Genomic DNA, 18429 nt, shown 5'->3' with positions numbered 1-18429 from the left:
ACAGAAGGATCAAGAATGAGATGACACAGATTTAAAGTGATTTTGTAAAAGACGCAAATGTGATGTGAGAAAAATACTTTTTCTCAAAGCAAGTGGCATGGGTCTAAAATGCACAGCCTGGAAGTGTGGTGGAGACAGGTTGAGCTGAGACATTCAAGAGGTCATTGTTATTTACTTGAATAGAAACATTGCATAAGAGTATAGGGAAAAGACAGTAGAATCAGTCGTGGTGCTTATTTGGAAAGCTAGTGTAGATACAAGGGGCCAACTGGTCTCCTGCACTATAATAATTCGGTCATTCAATGGATAATCTGAAACAGATGTCTTTGACATCCTGACTGGTGACAAGCAAGAATGTGTGATATTGCCCTTACTATTTACAATCTGCCTGAGAGTGGTTATTCAATTTAAAGATCCATTTCCCATTGGTGTGAGTAGCAAATACTAATGGAAAACTCTCTAACCTCAGTCACCTCAGTACCAGAACTAAATAACCACCATATGATGGCAATGCCATTGCCCACTCTGCACCAGAGCCACTCTCGATATCTTCCATTCCGTACACCAGAGACTCAGCCTGTCTTCAAATGTTGTCAAAACAAAATTCATATTTCAACCCAGGTCTAGTCAAGGATTCCATCTTCCATACATAGTGAAAGAGAAACTCTGCAATATGTTGAGCACTTACCACACCTCTCAAAAGATCACCATTGTTGATGGAGATCCAGCACCAGATCAGCTCAGTTTTCTATAAACTATTACAGTTGGCTGCTTGATCAGTGCAAGTTAACAAAAAGCCTCGTGCACAATGCAGTTGTCATCATTGTACCCCTGTAGTGCAGTGAGACCTGGACTGTAGATCAGTGACATGGAAGAGGGTTAAAGAAATTCTACCAATGCTACCTCTGCTGTATTCTCCAGGTTCAATGGAGGGCAGTCAAACTAATGTTAGTGTTCTTTGTAATGCCAGCTTCACAGGCATTCAGACACAATTCCTGAAAAATAAATGACCAAGGACACATTGGCTGGTTAAAATCTACTTCCCATGTCAGCTCCTGTTTTGCCTCCGAAAGAAAATACAGGGACCTTCCAATTGAGCTCACAAATTATAGAAACCATTTAACAAATAGAAAGAAAAAGCCTTACAGACAGCCTTTGCAAGGTGCATGTAATATTAACTGATCAGTCCTTTTTCCAGTCTTAATACATCATAACTTCCCCAGAATAGAATCCCAGTGAATGTTAATAACAGTTAAAACAATTTGAAAGCAGAATTAAATGGTTCCATACTTTCAAATATGATAAAGTACTCTCTTGGTTTCTGAAAGGTCACAGACTGTGTCTGTTCTTGTTAGCTCACACTGGCTTCATTCTGTAATTATTATTTCAAAGCAGATCTGTTCTTAACCTCACAAGAAAATAAATCTGCTGAAGACTGGATATCTGAATGTGGAATGTTTGATTTAGAAAATATAGAAACAGGCTAACTCCATATAAAATGATTTTAGGCAGAGAAGATGTCCTCCTATCGGTTGATTATTCTGTGACATTGGCAATAAATGAACTGCCAGTCCCACTGTGAGTGAATGAATTGAATAAATTAGCTTTATTGTCACATGTATTCACATGAGTACTGTGAAAAGTTTACTGATAGCACTACCGGAAGTATTAAGGTACCTCGGTATAGATTTTTGAGTGCAAAATCTTAAGGAAAAAAAAACAATAAAGAAATAAAAATTCCAGCATTACAGACCTTCAAAAGTACAAAATCACAGTAATGAATTTGAAAAATAATAAAGTAAAGAATTTAAAATAACAGCCATAGTGTCAGAGCTGCACAGCATGGAAAGAGAGCCTTTGGTCCAACTCATCCATGCTGACCAGATATCCTAAATTAATCTCGTCCCATTTGCCAGCATTTGGCTCATATCTCTATGACCCTTCCAATTCGTGTATCCATCCAGCCTTTGAAATGTTATAATTGTACTAGCCTCCTCTGGCAGCTCATTCCATACATGCATCACATGAAAACATTGCCCCTTAGGTGCCTTTTAACTCTTTCCCTCTCACCTTAAACCTATGCCGTCTAGTTCTGGACTCCCCCATCTCGGGAAAAAGGTTTTGTCTATTCACCCTATCCATGCCTCTCATGATTTTATAAACCTTTGTAAAGTTACCCCTCAGTCTCCAACACTCCAGGGAAAATAGCCCCAGCCTATTCCAGCCTCTCCGTATAGCTCAAACCCTCCAACCTTGGCATCATCCTTGTAACAATAGTGTAATTTTAAAAAAAGAAAAATTTTAAAAAGAGAAATTAGTTCATTTCATGGATCTGAGCTCAACAATGAAAAATAGAAGGATTAATAACAAAGTCTCAAGTATGTTAACTCTTGGCAAAAGCTAATAGTTCCATTAGCTGCTCTGGAAGTGCAATTAACTTGGTTTAGAGTTTATTTATTTTTATAATCAGAAATCTTGCATATGATCAGAAGTGCAGGCTATTGAATTAAAATACTTTTGATCCAAGTATAAATGAATAATTATAGGGGTGGGTGCATAATCAGGGACACAGTAAATGTGGGATGAGGAGGGGCAGGATAAATAATACAGTGGGCAGGGTTTAGAGTGGAGAATATTTCAAACTGAATGGGAAGAACAGAGTTGCCCTTTCAGAGATCCAGTACAGGTACAATGGGCAGAATGGCCTACATCTGTAAAATATTGTGATCCATGTCAGAACAACATGATTGAACATGTCCTGGAAAAGCAAATCAGCTTCAATTCAAAGTTTGGGAGCTCGATTAAAATCTCTGTTTGAAATTTGGAGATGATGTGCCTTCAAATGTTGTAGATCCATTTAGTCCTGCCCTGCCTGAGGGTTATCTGAGTTCTGTGCATCTCTCACAAGGAATAAAAAAGTGAATGCTTTATTAGTGAATGTCAACAGTTGAACAGTACCATGTACCAAAGTTATAGAAAATCTGGGCAAGCTATTTGGATAGGAACTAATTGGATGTTGAACACATGAGCTGACAGATTCCATCTGCAAAATCATTAAGGGCATCTCTTGGTGCCGGATAAATCTCGAGCTTTTCATGAGACAGTGTACAAGAAATGGATAACACAGACACATCACACAGCAGAATAGGTTAGACATGTCTGCTTTCCCCAACACTGTTCAAACAAATTTAATTATATGTTTTGTTAACCATGAATCTGTTATGAACCAGAAACAATTCTAGCCCCATTTTTGCCATCATGAACTGTGAAGCTATCTGAATTGCACAGGAGAAACCCCCATACATTGACCTAGAGAGAGATTTAGACAGTTATCCACACAGAGAGGAATTAATCTGTATCAACACTGAATGGGTGATATGGTCAATTTTATTTCTTTGATTGAGTGACTTGTTCAGAATTAACTGATAAATACATTAACTGGGTACCTAGGTGACCTAGTAGGTAATGTGGATATTTTTAATTAACCTGATCAGATTTACAATGACACTGTTTGGAGCAGATGGGACCTCCTGGTTCTGAGATAAAGATGCTCCCACTGCACCACAACAGCCCTTCAGTAGGTGTTGTAGATATTTTCAAATCAACCTTTTGAGTTTCTATGCGTGATGTATACACCTTGGTGCATGCCACTGTTGATACATTTACATTTTTATTCCTTGTGAGAGATGCACAGAACTATCTTCAGATAACACTCACATAGGGCAAGACTAAATAAGTGGATCTACAATGTTTATAAAATGCTTTTAAATGCCTTTAGAGCAGGTCCGACTTGGACATTTGGTCTGAGAGGGTCAGTGATTGATTTTAGTAAGAACCATCCATTGTGCTGAAGTCACAGGGATTTACTCAGGGTAAAGAAGGACGATGTAGGAGACAGATCTAGGCTCGTGTGCTCCATATAGTCTTTGTTGTAATGTAGCAGACATTCACGTAAACTGTAAATAGTAACTGTAATGCAATAAACTTTTTCTTTTTTTCAACAAGATCCTCTGGTAAGACTAATAAGGTCGCCGTTCTAATCCACACTTGATCACTTTGGACTTGAAGGTACCCAGACACAGTAGATATTACAAAGGAACAATAGCAAAGGACAGTGAATTGAAGATAATTCGGGCAAAAAAGGAGAAATATAGCCAGAGAAATAAAAATTGGGAGAGAGACAGATAGGAAAAAAAAGAGAATATCACAGATAAAAAAGACTGCAAAATTTGACAGTTGTAAAATCTCCAAAGTGTTTCACTAACGTAACTCCAGTTTAGATCGTTTACTTTCTGCACCAGTGTGCTTGCCTGGAAATCATTAACAGCACTCACACTGTCCTTACTTGGAGTTAAGTTGCCATTCTCTAACTAACTGTTGTTGGCTCTATATCCTGAATACTCTCCCGAAAAGCACTGTGGGTGTACCATACCACGTGGACTGCAGTGGTTCACCTTCTCAAGGGCAATTTAGGGATGGGCAATAAATGCTGGCCTAGCTAGCAATGCCCACATCCTGTCAGCAAATAAGTTTTCAAAAATGTACTTGCACTCCTTGTTGCTCGGCTTATCTTTATGTGACAAGTTTAATGGATGATTAATTTGCAACTTTAACAAATTCTTAAAAATAATATAGAGATATGGTGAGCTTCAATTTGTGCATTACAAGTGGTGAAGGGTGTAAATTGATCAGGTTTTGGAGACTCATGACTCACACAAGTCTCATAATCTTCTGTTTACTGGTTGTTCTGTATTTTAATCCTCCCACAGTCCAAAGACGTGCGGGTTAGGTGAATTGGCCATGCTAAATTTCCAGTAGTGTTAGGTTCATTAGTCAGAGGGAAATGGGGCTGGGTGGGTTACTCTTCAGAGGGTCGGTGTGGACTAGTTGGGCCGAAGGGCCTGTTTCCACACTGTAGGGAATCTAATCTAATCTTAACGACTGTATACCTTGTTCATATAATGCTACTTTTCCTATTAATTGCAACTGTTGAGACAGACTGAAGTTGTTGTTCCAAATTAGTGGCAGTCAACTTTACAAATAGCTGTTGAAAAGCCTCAAACCCTGCAAATTTTCTAGTTAAGCTGCAGCTCACACCGAGGCAACCAAGTCTTCAGCCGCCTATTGCTTTATAAGCTGCCTCTGAGGAGAGATCTTTGTAACAGACAGTCGAGAGGCAGGTTGTTTTAATAAATTACAGTGCGAACTAGTGAGTCTCTAAAAAACTGGGTGCAGAGGTAAATAAGGGCCCAGGCGTGGTCCATGTGACCACTGCAATTTAAGTCATTCGATTAAATGGGGAAATAAAGAACCTTTAGCCCATGTTGGCTGAGTTTGGAGCAGATGCTGGGTATGACTCAGGTTGTGAAAGGTCTCCTGTTTCAAATCATTCAGAAATGTCTCCCTGTGGAAATTCTGCGACTGTTTCCACGTCAGATTAAATGGAGCTATTTTTAAATCAGGAGGAGGTGGAATAGTCAGAGAGGCTGCATTACTCACCTTTCTCTTTTCCCTGGCCAGTCCTCTCTCAGCAATGCCCTTTCTCTCCTCCATGCTACTATGGCAAGGGGCATGTTCCACAGAAGGGGAAGATTAGGACGGTAGCGTGAGAGTTGTACACACTCTGGTCATTGTGTTGTGAAGAATTCTAATCTTGCCATTCTGGCTGCCTTTTCACTAAAAAGGCTATTCCTGATAAAGGGCTTTTGCCCGAAACATTGATTTTCCTGCTCCTCGGATGCTGCCTGACCTGCTGTGCTTTTCCAGCACCAGTCTGATCTAAACTCTGGTTTCCAGCATCTGCAGACCTCACTTTTGCCTTTTTCACTAAACATCCCCGGTCACCCCATCTCACTGCCCATTACATATTTTAACGTGTAGCCCAGTAGACATTCTGAACTTATCCGACGCCCCTCCCCCAAGTCCCTCCTCCCTACCTTTTATCTTAGCCTGCTGGACAAACTTTCCTCATTCCTGAAGAAGGGCTTATGCCCGAAACGTCGATTCTCCTGTTCCCTGGATGCTGCCTGATCTGCTGCGCTTTTCCAGCAACGCATTTTCAGCTCTGATCTCCAGCGTCTGCAGACCTCACTTTCTTCCCATTCTGAACTTATGTCTTGTACAAAAGAGCTGATTTCTTGATGGTGATGTTGCAGTTGACTTTGATTTGGTTTATTATTGTTACATACATTGGGAAAAAATATTGTTTTGAGTGCTATCCAGGCAAATCATACCTTACATAAGTACATCAGGTAGTAGAGTAGAATGTAGAGTATCGTGTTATAGCTACAGAGAAGGTGCATGCGAAGATCAACTCCAGTATATGAGAGGTTAATTCAAAAGTCGAGAATGTGGTGCTAGAAAAGCACAGCAGGTCAGGCAGCATCCGAGGAGCAAGATCGACATTTGGGCATAAACCATTCATCAGCATGTTGCCATCTCTAACTCACTGCTAATCACTTTGGATTTGAAGGTAGCCACACATAATAAATGTTACAAAGGAACAATTGCAAAGGAGAGTGAAAAATTGGGCAATAAAAGAGGAATATAGCAGTGGTGCTTTTCCAGCACCACATTCTCGACTCTGACCTCCAGCATCTTCAGTCCTCACTTTCTACCAGTTAATTCAAAAGTCTGATAAGAGCGAGGAAGAAGCTGTTCTTGAATCTGTTGCTATGTGTTTTCAAATTTTTGTACCTTCTTCCCACAGGCCATCTCAGAGTTTCTTCAGGTTTTCAGGCACTTCCTTCTCTTGACCCGAAACGTTAGCTTACTCTCTCTCTCCACGGATGTTGTCTGACCGACTGTGATCTTCAGCATTTGTTGTTTTCAGTACTTCCTTCACTTCTGTTTATTTTACATCAGTCCTTGTTATAACAAAAAAACATGCATGACCTTCCTCCAAACTCGCAGCAATGGCACAGGCTTCACTGCTGTTTGTCTAAAGAGCAGTTTGGGGAGACCATGTGGTGTGAAAGGTGCTTTATAGAATCATAGAGATGTGCAGCATGGAAACAGGCTCTTTGGTCCAATTCATCCATGCCGACCAGATATCCCACCCCAACCTAGTCCCATTTGCCAACACTTGGCCCATGTCCCTCCAAACCCTTCTTATTCATAGACCCATCCAGATGCCTTTTGAATGTTGCAATTGTACTAGCCTCCACCAGCTAGTGGAGGCTAGTACAAGCTCATTCCATACACGTACCACCCTCTGCTTGAAAATTTGCCCCTTAGGTCTCTTCTATACATTTCTCCTTTCACCCTAAACCTATGCCCTCTAGTTCTGGACTCCTCCATCCCAGGGAAAAAACTTTGTCTATTTATCCTATTCATGCTTCTCACAATTTTGTAAACCTCTATAAGGTTACCCCTCAGCCTCCGACGCTCCAAAGAAAACAGCCCCAGCCTGTTCAACTCTCCCTATAGCTCAAATCCTCCAACACTGGCAATGTCCTTGTAAATCTTTTCTGAGCCCTCTCAGGTTTCGCAACATCTTTCCGATAGGAAGGAGACCAGAATTGCATACAATATTCCAACAATGGCCTAACCAATGTCGTGTACAGTCGCAACATGACTTCCCAACTCCTGTACTCAATACTCTGACCAATAAAGGAAAGCATACCAAACACCTTCTTCACTATCCTATCTACCTGCGACTCCACTTTCAAGGAACTATGAACCTGCACTCCAAGGTCTCTTTCTTCAGCAATACTCCCGAGGACCTTACCATTAAGTGTATAAGTCCTGCTAAGATTTGCTTTCCCAAAACGCAGCACCTCACATTTATCTAAATTAAACTCTATCTGCCAATTCTCAGCCCATCTGATCAAGATCCTGTTGTAATCTGAGGTAACCTTCTTCGCTGTCCACTACACCTCCAATTTTGGTGTCATCTGCAAACTTACTAACTACACCTCTTATGCTCAAATCCAATCATTTATATAAATGATGAAAAGTTGTCGACCCAGCACCAAACCTTGTGGCAAACCACTGGTCACAGGCCTCCAGTCTGAAAAACAACCATCCACCACCACCCTCTGTCTTCTACCTTTGAGCCAGTTCTGTATCCAATTGGCTAGTTATCCCTGGATTCCATGAGATCTAACCTTGCTAACTTGTCTCCCATTGGGAATCTTGTTGAACGCCTTACTGAAGTCCATATAGATCACATCTACTGCTCAGCCCTCATCAATCCTCTTTGTTACTTCTTCAAAAAACTCAATCAAGTTTGTGAGACATGATTTCCCACGCACAAAGCCATGTTGACTATTCCTAATCAGCCCTTGCCTTTCCAAATACATGTACATCCTGTCCCTCAGGATTCCCTCCAACAATTTGCCCACCACCGAGGTCAGGCTCACCGGTCTATAGTTCCCTGGCTTGTCCTTGCCACCTTTCTTAAAGAGTGGCACCACGTTAGCCAACCTCCAGTCTTCCGGCACCTCACCTGCAACTATTGATGATACAAATATCTCAGTAAAAGACCCAGCAATCACTTCCCTAGTTTCCCACAGAGTTCTAGGGTACACCTGATCAGGTCCTGGGAATTTATCCATTTTAGTGCATTTCAAGACATCCAGCACTTCCTTCTCTGTAATATGGACAATTTTCAAGATGTCACCATCTATTTCCCTACATTCTATATCTTCTATGTCCTTTTCCACAGTAAATACTGATGCAAAATACTTGTTTAGTATCTCCCCCATCTCCTGTGGCTCCACACAAAGGCCACCCTGCTGATCTTTGAGGGGCCCTTTTCTTTCTCTAGTTAGTCTTTTGTCCTTGGTATATTTGTAAAAACCCTTTGGATTCTTGTTAACCCTATTTGCCAAAGCTATCTCATGTCCCCTTTTTTCCCTCCTGATTTCTCCCTTAAGTATACTCCTACTGCCTTTGTAAAAGCAAGGTGTTTTTTTTTCCTTTTCAGAGACCTGGCTCGAAAAGATCTAAATGGAGCATCGGATCCCTTTGTCAGAGTGCAATACAATGGAAAAACTCAAGAGAGCTCTGTGAGTCCAGCCTCTCCCTTCTGGGTTAATTTAGAGTTGACCAACTTCCATAAAAAGATCCTAGTAATTTACATTTCAGTTCCGTCATTACATCATTGAGTGAGGTGTGGAGAAGTATTCTGACACTAACCTAATCTAATGTTCTTTAACCAGTGGATAATTTAAACACAATATATAAAAGGGGTGGATTTTACTGGAAGGGGGGTACGTTGGCATGTATGAATTAAGTGCACTAGTGGGCCACTCGGCCCCTTGAACTCATTCTACCAATCAATAATGTCATGCTGGGGAGCCCTCTAGTGGTGCAGTGGTAGTGTCCATAACCCTGGACTGGGAGGCCTGGATTCAAGTCCCACCTGCTCTGGAGGTATGTAATAACACCTATGAATGGGTTATTTAGAAAAATGTTTTTTTTTAATCTTTCGGTTGTTTTAAAGAAAATTAAAATCAAGCTGATCTCAACATTGCCGAACATTCCCAGCTATCTCTGATAACCTTCCACCTCCTGGTTTATCCAGAATCTATCTATCTCTGCCTTAAATATATTGAAAGACTATGCTTCCACCCCATTTTGAGGAAAAGAGTTCCAAAGACTCTCTGTCCTCTGTGTAAAAAAAAATCTTCTCTATGCAATCTCTTATTTTGTAACAATGATCTGCAGTGATTCTCCCACAAGAGGAAGCCATTCACCCTGCCAAGAATATTCAGCATCTTATAAGTGCCGCACAACAAACTTGTGAAATAAGGTATAGATTTTGGAACAAGTAAGACAGTATCAAATGGAAATACAAAATTGGCCAAGGGATAGGAGATGGAGAGAAATAGTTAACGGATATATTTCAGGCAAAGTACGTTTGTGGCATCCCCCAGGATTGGGACTGGGTTGCCTGCTTTTCCTATTTTATAATAATCTAGATCTTGGAGTGTAGGGGACAATTTCCCAGATGTGGATGATACAAAACTTGGAAGCATTGTAAACTGTGAGGAGCACAGTGTAAAACTACGAAAGGAAAGTAGCAAGTTGGTGCAGTGGGCAGGTAGATGGCAGATGAAGTTCAATGTAGAGAAAAGAATAAGGGGATGAAGGATAAAATAGAGGATGTGAAGAATGCAGAGCGACCTGAGCGGACATGTGTGTAAGTCATGAAAGTGCAGGTAGAGTGAGAAGTCAATAAACTCAGTATCCTCAGCTTTATTCATTGGGGATTAAAGTATGGGATCAAAAAATGTAGTGATGAACCTTTATCAGACAGAAGTTTGATCTCAGCTGAAGAATTGTGTATGGTTCTGGGGACTTTAGGAAGGATGTGAATACATTGGAGATCATATGGACAAGGGTTACAAGATTGGTGGTAGATTGGAGACTTTGAGACTGTTTTCCTTGGTGAGAAGAAGGCTGAGAGGAGATCTGACAGAAATTTTCAAAGTCACCAGCGAGCTGGACAGAATTGAAAAGAAAATACTGTTCCTTCTCAGAAAGAGAATGGAGAACGAGAGGAAACAGAAATGAGGTAATTTCTAGAAGAAGCAAATGTAATGTGAGGAAAGTTTTTTTCATACAGTGAGTGCTTAGGATCAGGAATGCATTGCCTGGAAATGTGGAGGAAGGTTCAATTGAGGCTTCAAGAGGGTATGGGGGATAAAGGCAGGAGAATGGCACTATGCTCATTCAGAGAGTTGGTGCGGACATGGTGGTCTCAACAGCTTCCTTCTGCACTGTGACAATTCTGTGACTCCGTTTCAATCTTACTTTTCTAAACTCCAGCAGATACTATTTCTTCCTCAGAAATTGATGTACCCATTCCACGTATTAATCTGGTAAACTTTCTCTGAACTGTCTCCAATGCGTTTACAATCAGATTACCCACCTCAACTCACCCCTGACTGGCTAACCTCCTTTGCACCTCACCCACCAGAACCTTACCTGCCCTACATGGGGAAGTGGGGGGCTTAAATAGATCAGATAGGGATGTCCTGTCAGTCTCAGGGACACCAAGTCCTGCCCTCGAGGCCCACTGACCAATATGATTGGCCAGCAGATAACAGTGGACACTGCTGGGACTGCAGACAGTCAGGAAGAAGAGGTAAAAATGTGTTCTGGGCTTCAGCTAAGTCTAGGGATTTTGGGGGATCAAGGCTGGGAGACCCCAGTTGGTGTGGTAGTGTGGTCAGGGTTGGTGTAGGCCATCAGGGAGGCACAAGGGGAAAGGTGATACCATCCTGGGTCATGGGCTGACAAAAGCAGGTACATCCCACCAACCAAAACCCCATGCACTGCTAGCTGCCAGGCTGTTTGCTAGGTCGCTACTTTTCCCACAGACCGAAACATTGCAGCAGAGGTGAAATGAAATCCTTAATTGGCAGTTTATTGTCCACTCAATGGCCTCAATAGGCCTAAGGGCAGGCTGGCTGACTAATGCCACTATCTGTAAAATGGATGGGGGCACGAGGTTGAGAATGGGGGGAAAGAAACAACCCACTATATTTTATGTGCCCCAGTTCCACTCTCTGCCTTCAGAGAATTGGTGGGTGGGCCATAAAATGCATCCTGGATGCCTGAAATTTGTTTTTAATAAGTAGGTAACTTATTTGCTTTCTTTCACTTCCATGGCTTTGACCTTTCTCCACAGCGATAGACTGTCCTTGCTCTCAGCTCCCCGAGTGCCTGTTTCCTCAGCCTTCTCTCCTGTTGTTTCCTCCTGCCCACGTGCTTGCCTCTCACTTTGCCTTCAACATGAAGAGTTTTGTGACATTTTGCACCTGGGAGATTTTCCAAATATGCCCAACCATTTGATCCTCTGCTGTAGAGGTCTGGTCCCTTGGTAGGTAGCACCTCCTGCCTCTGAGCCAAATGCTGTCAGTTCAAAGTCACACTCAACGATGTACTGACAATGGAGGATTGTCCAATAGGTTATTAAAGCCTTCAAACATTTACCCAAAGAGAGAAAAGAAATGTGTGAAGATATTAAGCAAACAACCCTCTGCCGCACTCTGTTCTACCTGGGTTTGGGAGTTTGAAATATTGAGAACACACATTCATAAATGCACAGTGTATAATGTATTTTTAACACATCTACATTGGTATTTACTGCAACACTCCAGGTAATAAAAGCTTCAGAAAATCTATAATTGATTCCAAGATTATGAGTCCTGTTCCCATCACAGGTAATTGGGGGGTTTACAAGGGGTCAGAATCAGAAGAACATAATTCAGAAGTGAAAAGCAAGTTCTCAGAAGGTTGAAGGGTTGGGGATGGTTACAAAGGTCGGGCAGAGGGGGACCCAAAAGATTTTAAACACAAAATCATGACCTATATTCAAGGCATGGGTTGAAGCATTTGTAAACTTACAGAAATTGGCCTTTTCTGTTTAATTTATAGTCCTCTTTTATCATTTTGAAACCAAGTTAATTGATTCCGTCTGAACCATGACTCATGTGATTCAGAGATTTATATTAGTTATTAAAATGGCAATCTCTCCTTTAAAACTTGCTTTACTATTTTGTTAGAATAACTCTCAGGAGCTCTCCATTCTGTACTTATCCTTGTGGTATAATGTGCATGATTCCAGGGATTACCTCAGTTAACACTGTCAATAGGAGAGGAAAACATGTATAAATCAATTGTAAAGAAATATAGATAATTAAAGGGAATGTCACAAGGGAAGTCAAAAATTTATAAAATTTCTGGAGTTGCAAGAAAAGCAACTCAACCTATGAATAATTTCTGAGAAGGATGGATGCATCAAAATAAGGCAGGAATGTGGACAAATTCCTGGAGGTGAAGCAAATCATAAAATCCCTATAGTGCAGATAGAAGCTTTTTGTCCCATTGAGTCTGCACTGACCCTCTGAAGAGCATCCTACTCTATCCCAGTAACCCCATATTTCCCATCGCTGACCCACCTAGCTTGCGTATCACTGGGCACTACAGGAGAATTTAGCATGACCAATCCACCTAACCTGCACAACCTTGGACTGTGAGAGGAAACTGGAGTCCCCCCAGAGGAAACCTACACAGACACAAGGAGAATGTACAAACTCCACACAGACAGTTGCTGAAGGCTGGAATTGAACCCAGGTCCTTTGCGCTGTGAGGCAGCAGTGCTAACCACTGTGCCACCATGCAGCCCATCACATGCTCTCCCACCGACAATCACCAAGCCTCTTCCTCACTTTCTTGTCCTGCAGCGTTATCGCTGATAAACAAATGTGTTCAAAGAAAAGACGTTTTAAAAAAGAATTATTTCTATGCCTCAATGATGGTTACTTCTGGAGATTGCTCACTATCATGTCAGTGAAAAGATGCTTTCATTCCACCCAATCCAAAAGGGTTGGCAGTCTGACAGGAAATGGGTAGATCTCATCTCAGTTTGATTTTTCAACCACTGCCTTATCAGTGTACCAAAACAGGGAACTGAGAAGAGAAATACCAGTCCCAAGATTTGTGACATTAACAAACTAAATTTGTCATAAAATGAAGCCATGTTGATGGCACAGTCCTTGTTATGTTATAAACTATGATAGTGCAAATCTTTTCATTATTAATCTTTTTGTGGCATGTTCTTCCTCCCATTTTAATCTTTATATTTTGGGGTCAATGTTTGCTGTATTATATATAATGAACTGCACTAGCAGAGAGAGATGCAAAACTGCAATTTGGGCTTTCCTCTAATTTATCATTTGATTATAAATTAAACTGGGATAAATGCAGTAGTTCTGTTTCCCAAATCAGTCCTCCTAGTGCAACCATTAAATAACTGCAATCCCTACTGAGTTGAATAGTTTCATACTGTGAAGTCATGTTGACGAGCAACCAGTCTAGAGATCACCAAATTCAATCCCTTTGGCAGACAGGGTAGACTTTCATTTGATCAATCTGACTTGATTGAAGTCTGATCTTTTATACACCTGTACAACATTTTTTAGTCTGTTTAACACTAAATGAATTTTGGAAAGCTCCATTATGGCACAAAATCCCAGTAAAGATGGGTACAGGCCAGAATATTGGGCCATGATCCTTATAATGCTGTCTCCGACCTGTACTTGCATTAGCAAGACTCTGCACGACCTCAAATAAAAGTCACCCTTCGACACCCTCTGATTAGTGATTGATAGAGCATCTAGCAACATAACTATTAACTTGATTGTCATTAGTGCTTGCATACCTTGTTGCCTTTAATACTTGGATTAACAGCAGTAAGTGGACTTTGTTAAAATCTAGTGAAAACTGAGATCTCTTGATATAGGTTGTGAAGAAGTCCTGTTACCCCCGCTGGAATGAAGTATTTGAGTTTGTCCTGGATGACACAGGGGCAGAGAATACACTGCATGTGGAGGTGTGGGACTGGGACTTGGTCAGCAAAAATGATTTCCTGGGAAAGGTAGGTACCACCTTGGTCAATACCTGGCTCACAGCTTCTTGTTGCTTTCAGTCATATTGCAGCTAACACAATCCCTTTTCACACTCAGGAAAAGTCATACATTTATATATTTCACGTTCACAGGATGTCCCAAAGCTGTTCACAGTCAGTGGATTGTTGTTGCTTCTGTAGTCAGTTTGTCCACAGGAACATCCTGCATATAGAATGTGATCAAGGAACTTGTTATCGTAGTATTGAGTGAGGGATGAAATGTTGACCTGGACACAGGGATTACTCACCTTGTCTGTGTTGAAATAATGGCATGTCTTGTGTCCACCAGAGAGAGTTAATGAGCCATCTGAAAGTGCAGCCCCCTTCCCCACCTTCCCATTTCTAATTGGATCTCTGAATGGCTGAATGAATCAGCCTTGGTTATGTGCCCAGGTCACTCAATTGATGGGCAAACCCATAATCTCCTGCCTCTGAGTTGAGGGAATTGCTATTGAACCAAGCCTGATACCTGAATAATAACTGACCACAGAACAGGAATAATGGTTTGGACTTGAGCAAAGACACACTCAGCAATGAAGATGCTTTTACTTGTGGCTCTCAGCTTTAGAGGGAATGACTTGAGGAACTCTCTAGGTAAACTGCAGCGACACAGAATCCACAGCGACACATAAAGATTGACTGTCAACCTGGACTTCAAACAGCCTCCACCTTGAACCTAATGACACCTACCTTAAGGTCTCTGACCCTGTTGGCTCCTCAGACTTTAGCACAGTTACATTTCAGATCATTAACCAAACAGAAACAGTGCGTAAGTTTTTCGCAGCTTCTGACGTGAGGTTTCAACCAGAGCTCCCTCAAAAATATGAAGCCATGCTTCCATTCGGACAGTTCTTCTGTAGTGAGTGTTGGGTGAGGACAAACAAGGCAGCCACTTTGACAGCTACTGTTACACAGTCAGACAGTAATGTAAGTGTAATGTTAGGGTTCCAAATGAGGATGGCAGGGTTATGGTTTCAGGTATGTTGGGTACCAGCTGTAGGAGCTAGGTTGCTGGGGTCAGGATACCAGATAGGTAAGGGTAGGGTGCCAGGTGGATAGGAAGATAGGTACTAGGGGCTAGGGAATAGGATACCAGATGTGTGGGGTAGGATGCCAGTTGGGTATGGAGTAAGATGCCAAGTGGCTAGGGTGAAGGATGCCAAGTGGGTGAGGTATAAGGTTCCGAAGGGGCAAAGTGATGGATTAGGCTCGGTTGGGTGGGTAGGAAAAATCGTGTCAGGAAGGATCGGGTGTGGAGCCGGGTAGGTGGGGAGCAAATGGGAGGGTGAAGGGGTCAATCCCACTCAGCCTGGAGCCAGAGAAAAGGCAGGGGCATGGTGGGTCTGGGGTGATTATGTGTAATTTCTGGTTACAGAGCAAGGAAAAGAGAATAGGGTGTGGAATGGGTGGAAGGGATCAGATGTATAGCAGGAGAAAGGGGTTCAGTTGCAGAGAAGGGGGAAGGGGATCTGGTCAATACCTTCCAAATCTGCTCCAATGGTGGTACTGCAGTCTCCCCATGCGCACCTCCCAACCATGTTGGATTAATGACTGTCTGACCAGTAGGAAATATAGGCCCATTATCACTACTGATGTAATCCTTATGGAAACCAACACACTGAAAGAACTGAATTATAGAATGACCCCAGTGAGAGGCAACAAAATTTCAAGTTTTGCAACTTTAAAAATCAAACCAAAATTAACATTGCTGATCCTACCAGATCCTTCATGATTCTGCTCCCAGATTCAGCTCTCTTGGTCATTTATTTTCTCTGGTTATGTATCCTGCAACCTTCCTCTCCTGAAGATTGGTCCCACCCTGTTGATAAGCATGGATTGTTATAAATCCTGGAATGTTTCCTTTGAATTTTATGATGGCCCATTGGCATTGTGCCTGGAGATTGCATATATTTTGCCAGCTGCGCTTTTGTGCTTGGTGATCTGAGTCTTGCTGTCAGTAGTCGGTCTACTCTGATCTCCTGTCAGGGAAACTAAGCAGATCCGCCCAATACAAGTAAACTTGGACTTAGCTGAACTCTTTCCAACAGCAGTGCTGTCCTTAAACAATATCTTCTGCCCAACTCAAGTGGGATAATCTATTTTGCCTTCCAATCAGTTCGAAATACCTCTTGGAAAACTCACTATACCAAATGTCATGATTTGGAGGAGCCAGTGTTGGACTGGAGTGGACGAAGTTAAAAATCACACAACATCAGGTTATGGTCCAACAGGTTTAGTTGAAAGCACTCGCTTTCGAAGTGATGCTTCTTCATCAGGTGGTTGCAGCCAAAAGCTTGTACTTCCAAAGAAACCTGTTGGACTATAATCTGGTGTTGTGTGATTTTTAACTATCACAAAAGTGGCAATTTTCCTCTTAGTCAGCATACGAGACTCCATCACATGATATTTGGCTGCATTTTTAAGGTGAAGAGATGCCTTAAGGAATCATAACAAAAACGTGTTTAGCACATCAAGGACATTCCTTTCATAAATCAATTGTAATTAAGGGTGTCATCTCCTGAGGGAAAATAGTACATAAAACATTCATTTCTAAAGTTTCTTTCACCAATTCAGGACATGACAAAGCACTTTTTTAGCCAGTGAAGCACTTCTGAAATTCAGTCGATAGCATCTGAATTGATATTCACAGCAATAGTTGCATTGTATAAATCACAAAGATTAGTGGAAGAGAACACACAAAATTACAGAAATCACAAACAAAATGACTGAAATGTACAGTTGACTCATTAGTGCCTGAATAAATAGATTAATGTTTATGTATGACCCTTCATTAGCATGTAACTTATTCCAATCACTGAGTGCTATCAATCACTTGTAAACTTAGCATCTGGTGACACATAAATGGTATGATTGACGGAATTTATAAGATGAACATTAATGGTCTCTATAAAGAATAATACAATACATTGGTCTAACTGCAAATTGTACTTTAATAACAGTTCAGATAAAGTTGATAAATGTTATAATAACTCAATCTCATGATTGTATTGCAGAAATCACTTTCTACTGTTCTGAGAGAAAATATGTCCTATGTTCAAAAACCCCTCCATTTTATTTTGGATTACAACAGCAATTTATGTTTGTTTCGCACCATTAATGTATTAAAATGTCTCTGGTGCTTCAGGGGAATGTGATAACCAAACATGGCCCTGTGTCTCATGAAGAGATGTCTCATTTGATGAAGGTAGTCTCTGAGCAGGAAGAAAGCAAAGTAGAGAGGCAGAGAGGTGTAGGAAGGAAATTCCAGAGCTTAGGGACTGGGTAACTGAAGGCAGCCATAAAACCAGGGCTGCTGAAGAATCCAGGACCGGATGAGTTTAGAGTTTGGAAATTTATTGAGGTGGAGTTATAACAGGGTTAGGGAGCAACAAATTCATAAAGCATTTGAAACAAGGCTGGAAATTTCAAGTCAAAATGTTGCTGAACCTGTTCAGATCAGTTAACAATGGATGATAGGTGACTCCCTGCAAGTTGACACATGAGAATCGGAGGTGCAGATGGCCCCTATTTATGGAAGGTAGAAGGCAGAGACCAGCCAGGAGTGCTTCAGCCTTCCCAAATTTTAGTTAGAGAAAAATTATTTTCTTCTAGTTCTGGATGTCAAATAAACAATCTGGTTCTTTAGCAACAGTGGAATAGTTGAGAGAGGTGGTCATTTTTGGGATAGAGCCTACTTTTTTTCAGTGTACTTGTATAAACTAAGGCTCTGCTTTTGGAGAGTGTTCCCGCGTGGCAGCTTGTAGATGAGAAGCAAAACAGGGCTGAGGTTGGATTCTTGGGGGATACCTGAAGTAACTGTGTGGGATTGGGCTGAGATTCCTTTTTGAGTGATTGGGATAGACAGGTCAAAGAAAGAACCAGGTGAGAGCAGCCTTATTCCAGGTTTTTTTTAATAGATATTTTTATTAGAAATTTAACATTTTTACAAGTTTACAAAAATAAACAAGACTCTCAGATATAAACATTGATATACAATTAGCTCAAAT

General features: G+C 41.3%; 1 protein-coding gene across 1 annotated transcript in view; it reads left to right on the top strand.

Moving 5' to 3' along the window:
* The window catches only part of rasa4 (RAS p21 protein activator 4), a 267884-nt gene that overhangs the window by 169764 nt on the left and 79691 nt on the right, over positions 1–18429 (top strand). Inside the window, exons 6-7 of the mRNA XM_087977519.1 lie at positions 8930–9011; positions 14258–14392. Of these exons, the coding sequence (XP_087833645.1) occupies positions 8930–9011; positions 14258–14392 (217 nt within the window). The remainder of the gene's footprint in view (positions 1–8929; positions 9012–14257; positions 14393–18429) is intronic.

This window comes from Chiloscyllium plagiosum, unplaced genomic scaffold (assembly GCF_037043375.1).
Source record: "Chiloscyllium plagiosum isolate Xiang-an unplaced genomic scaffold, Cpla_swu_hap1 HiC_scaffold_31, whole genome shotgun sequence".
In the NCBI taxonomy this organism is placed as follows: domain Eukaryota; kingdom Metazoa; phylum Chordata; class Chondrichthyes; order Orectolobiformes; family Hemiscylliidae; genus Chiloscyllium; species Chiloscyllium plagiosum.
The sequence above is the reverse complement of the archived record's forward strand: the minus strand, read 5'-3'. Positions and strand labels throughout refer to the sequence as shown.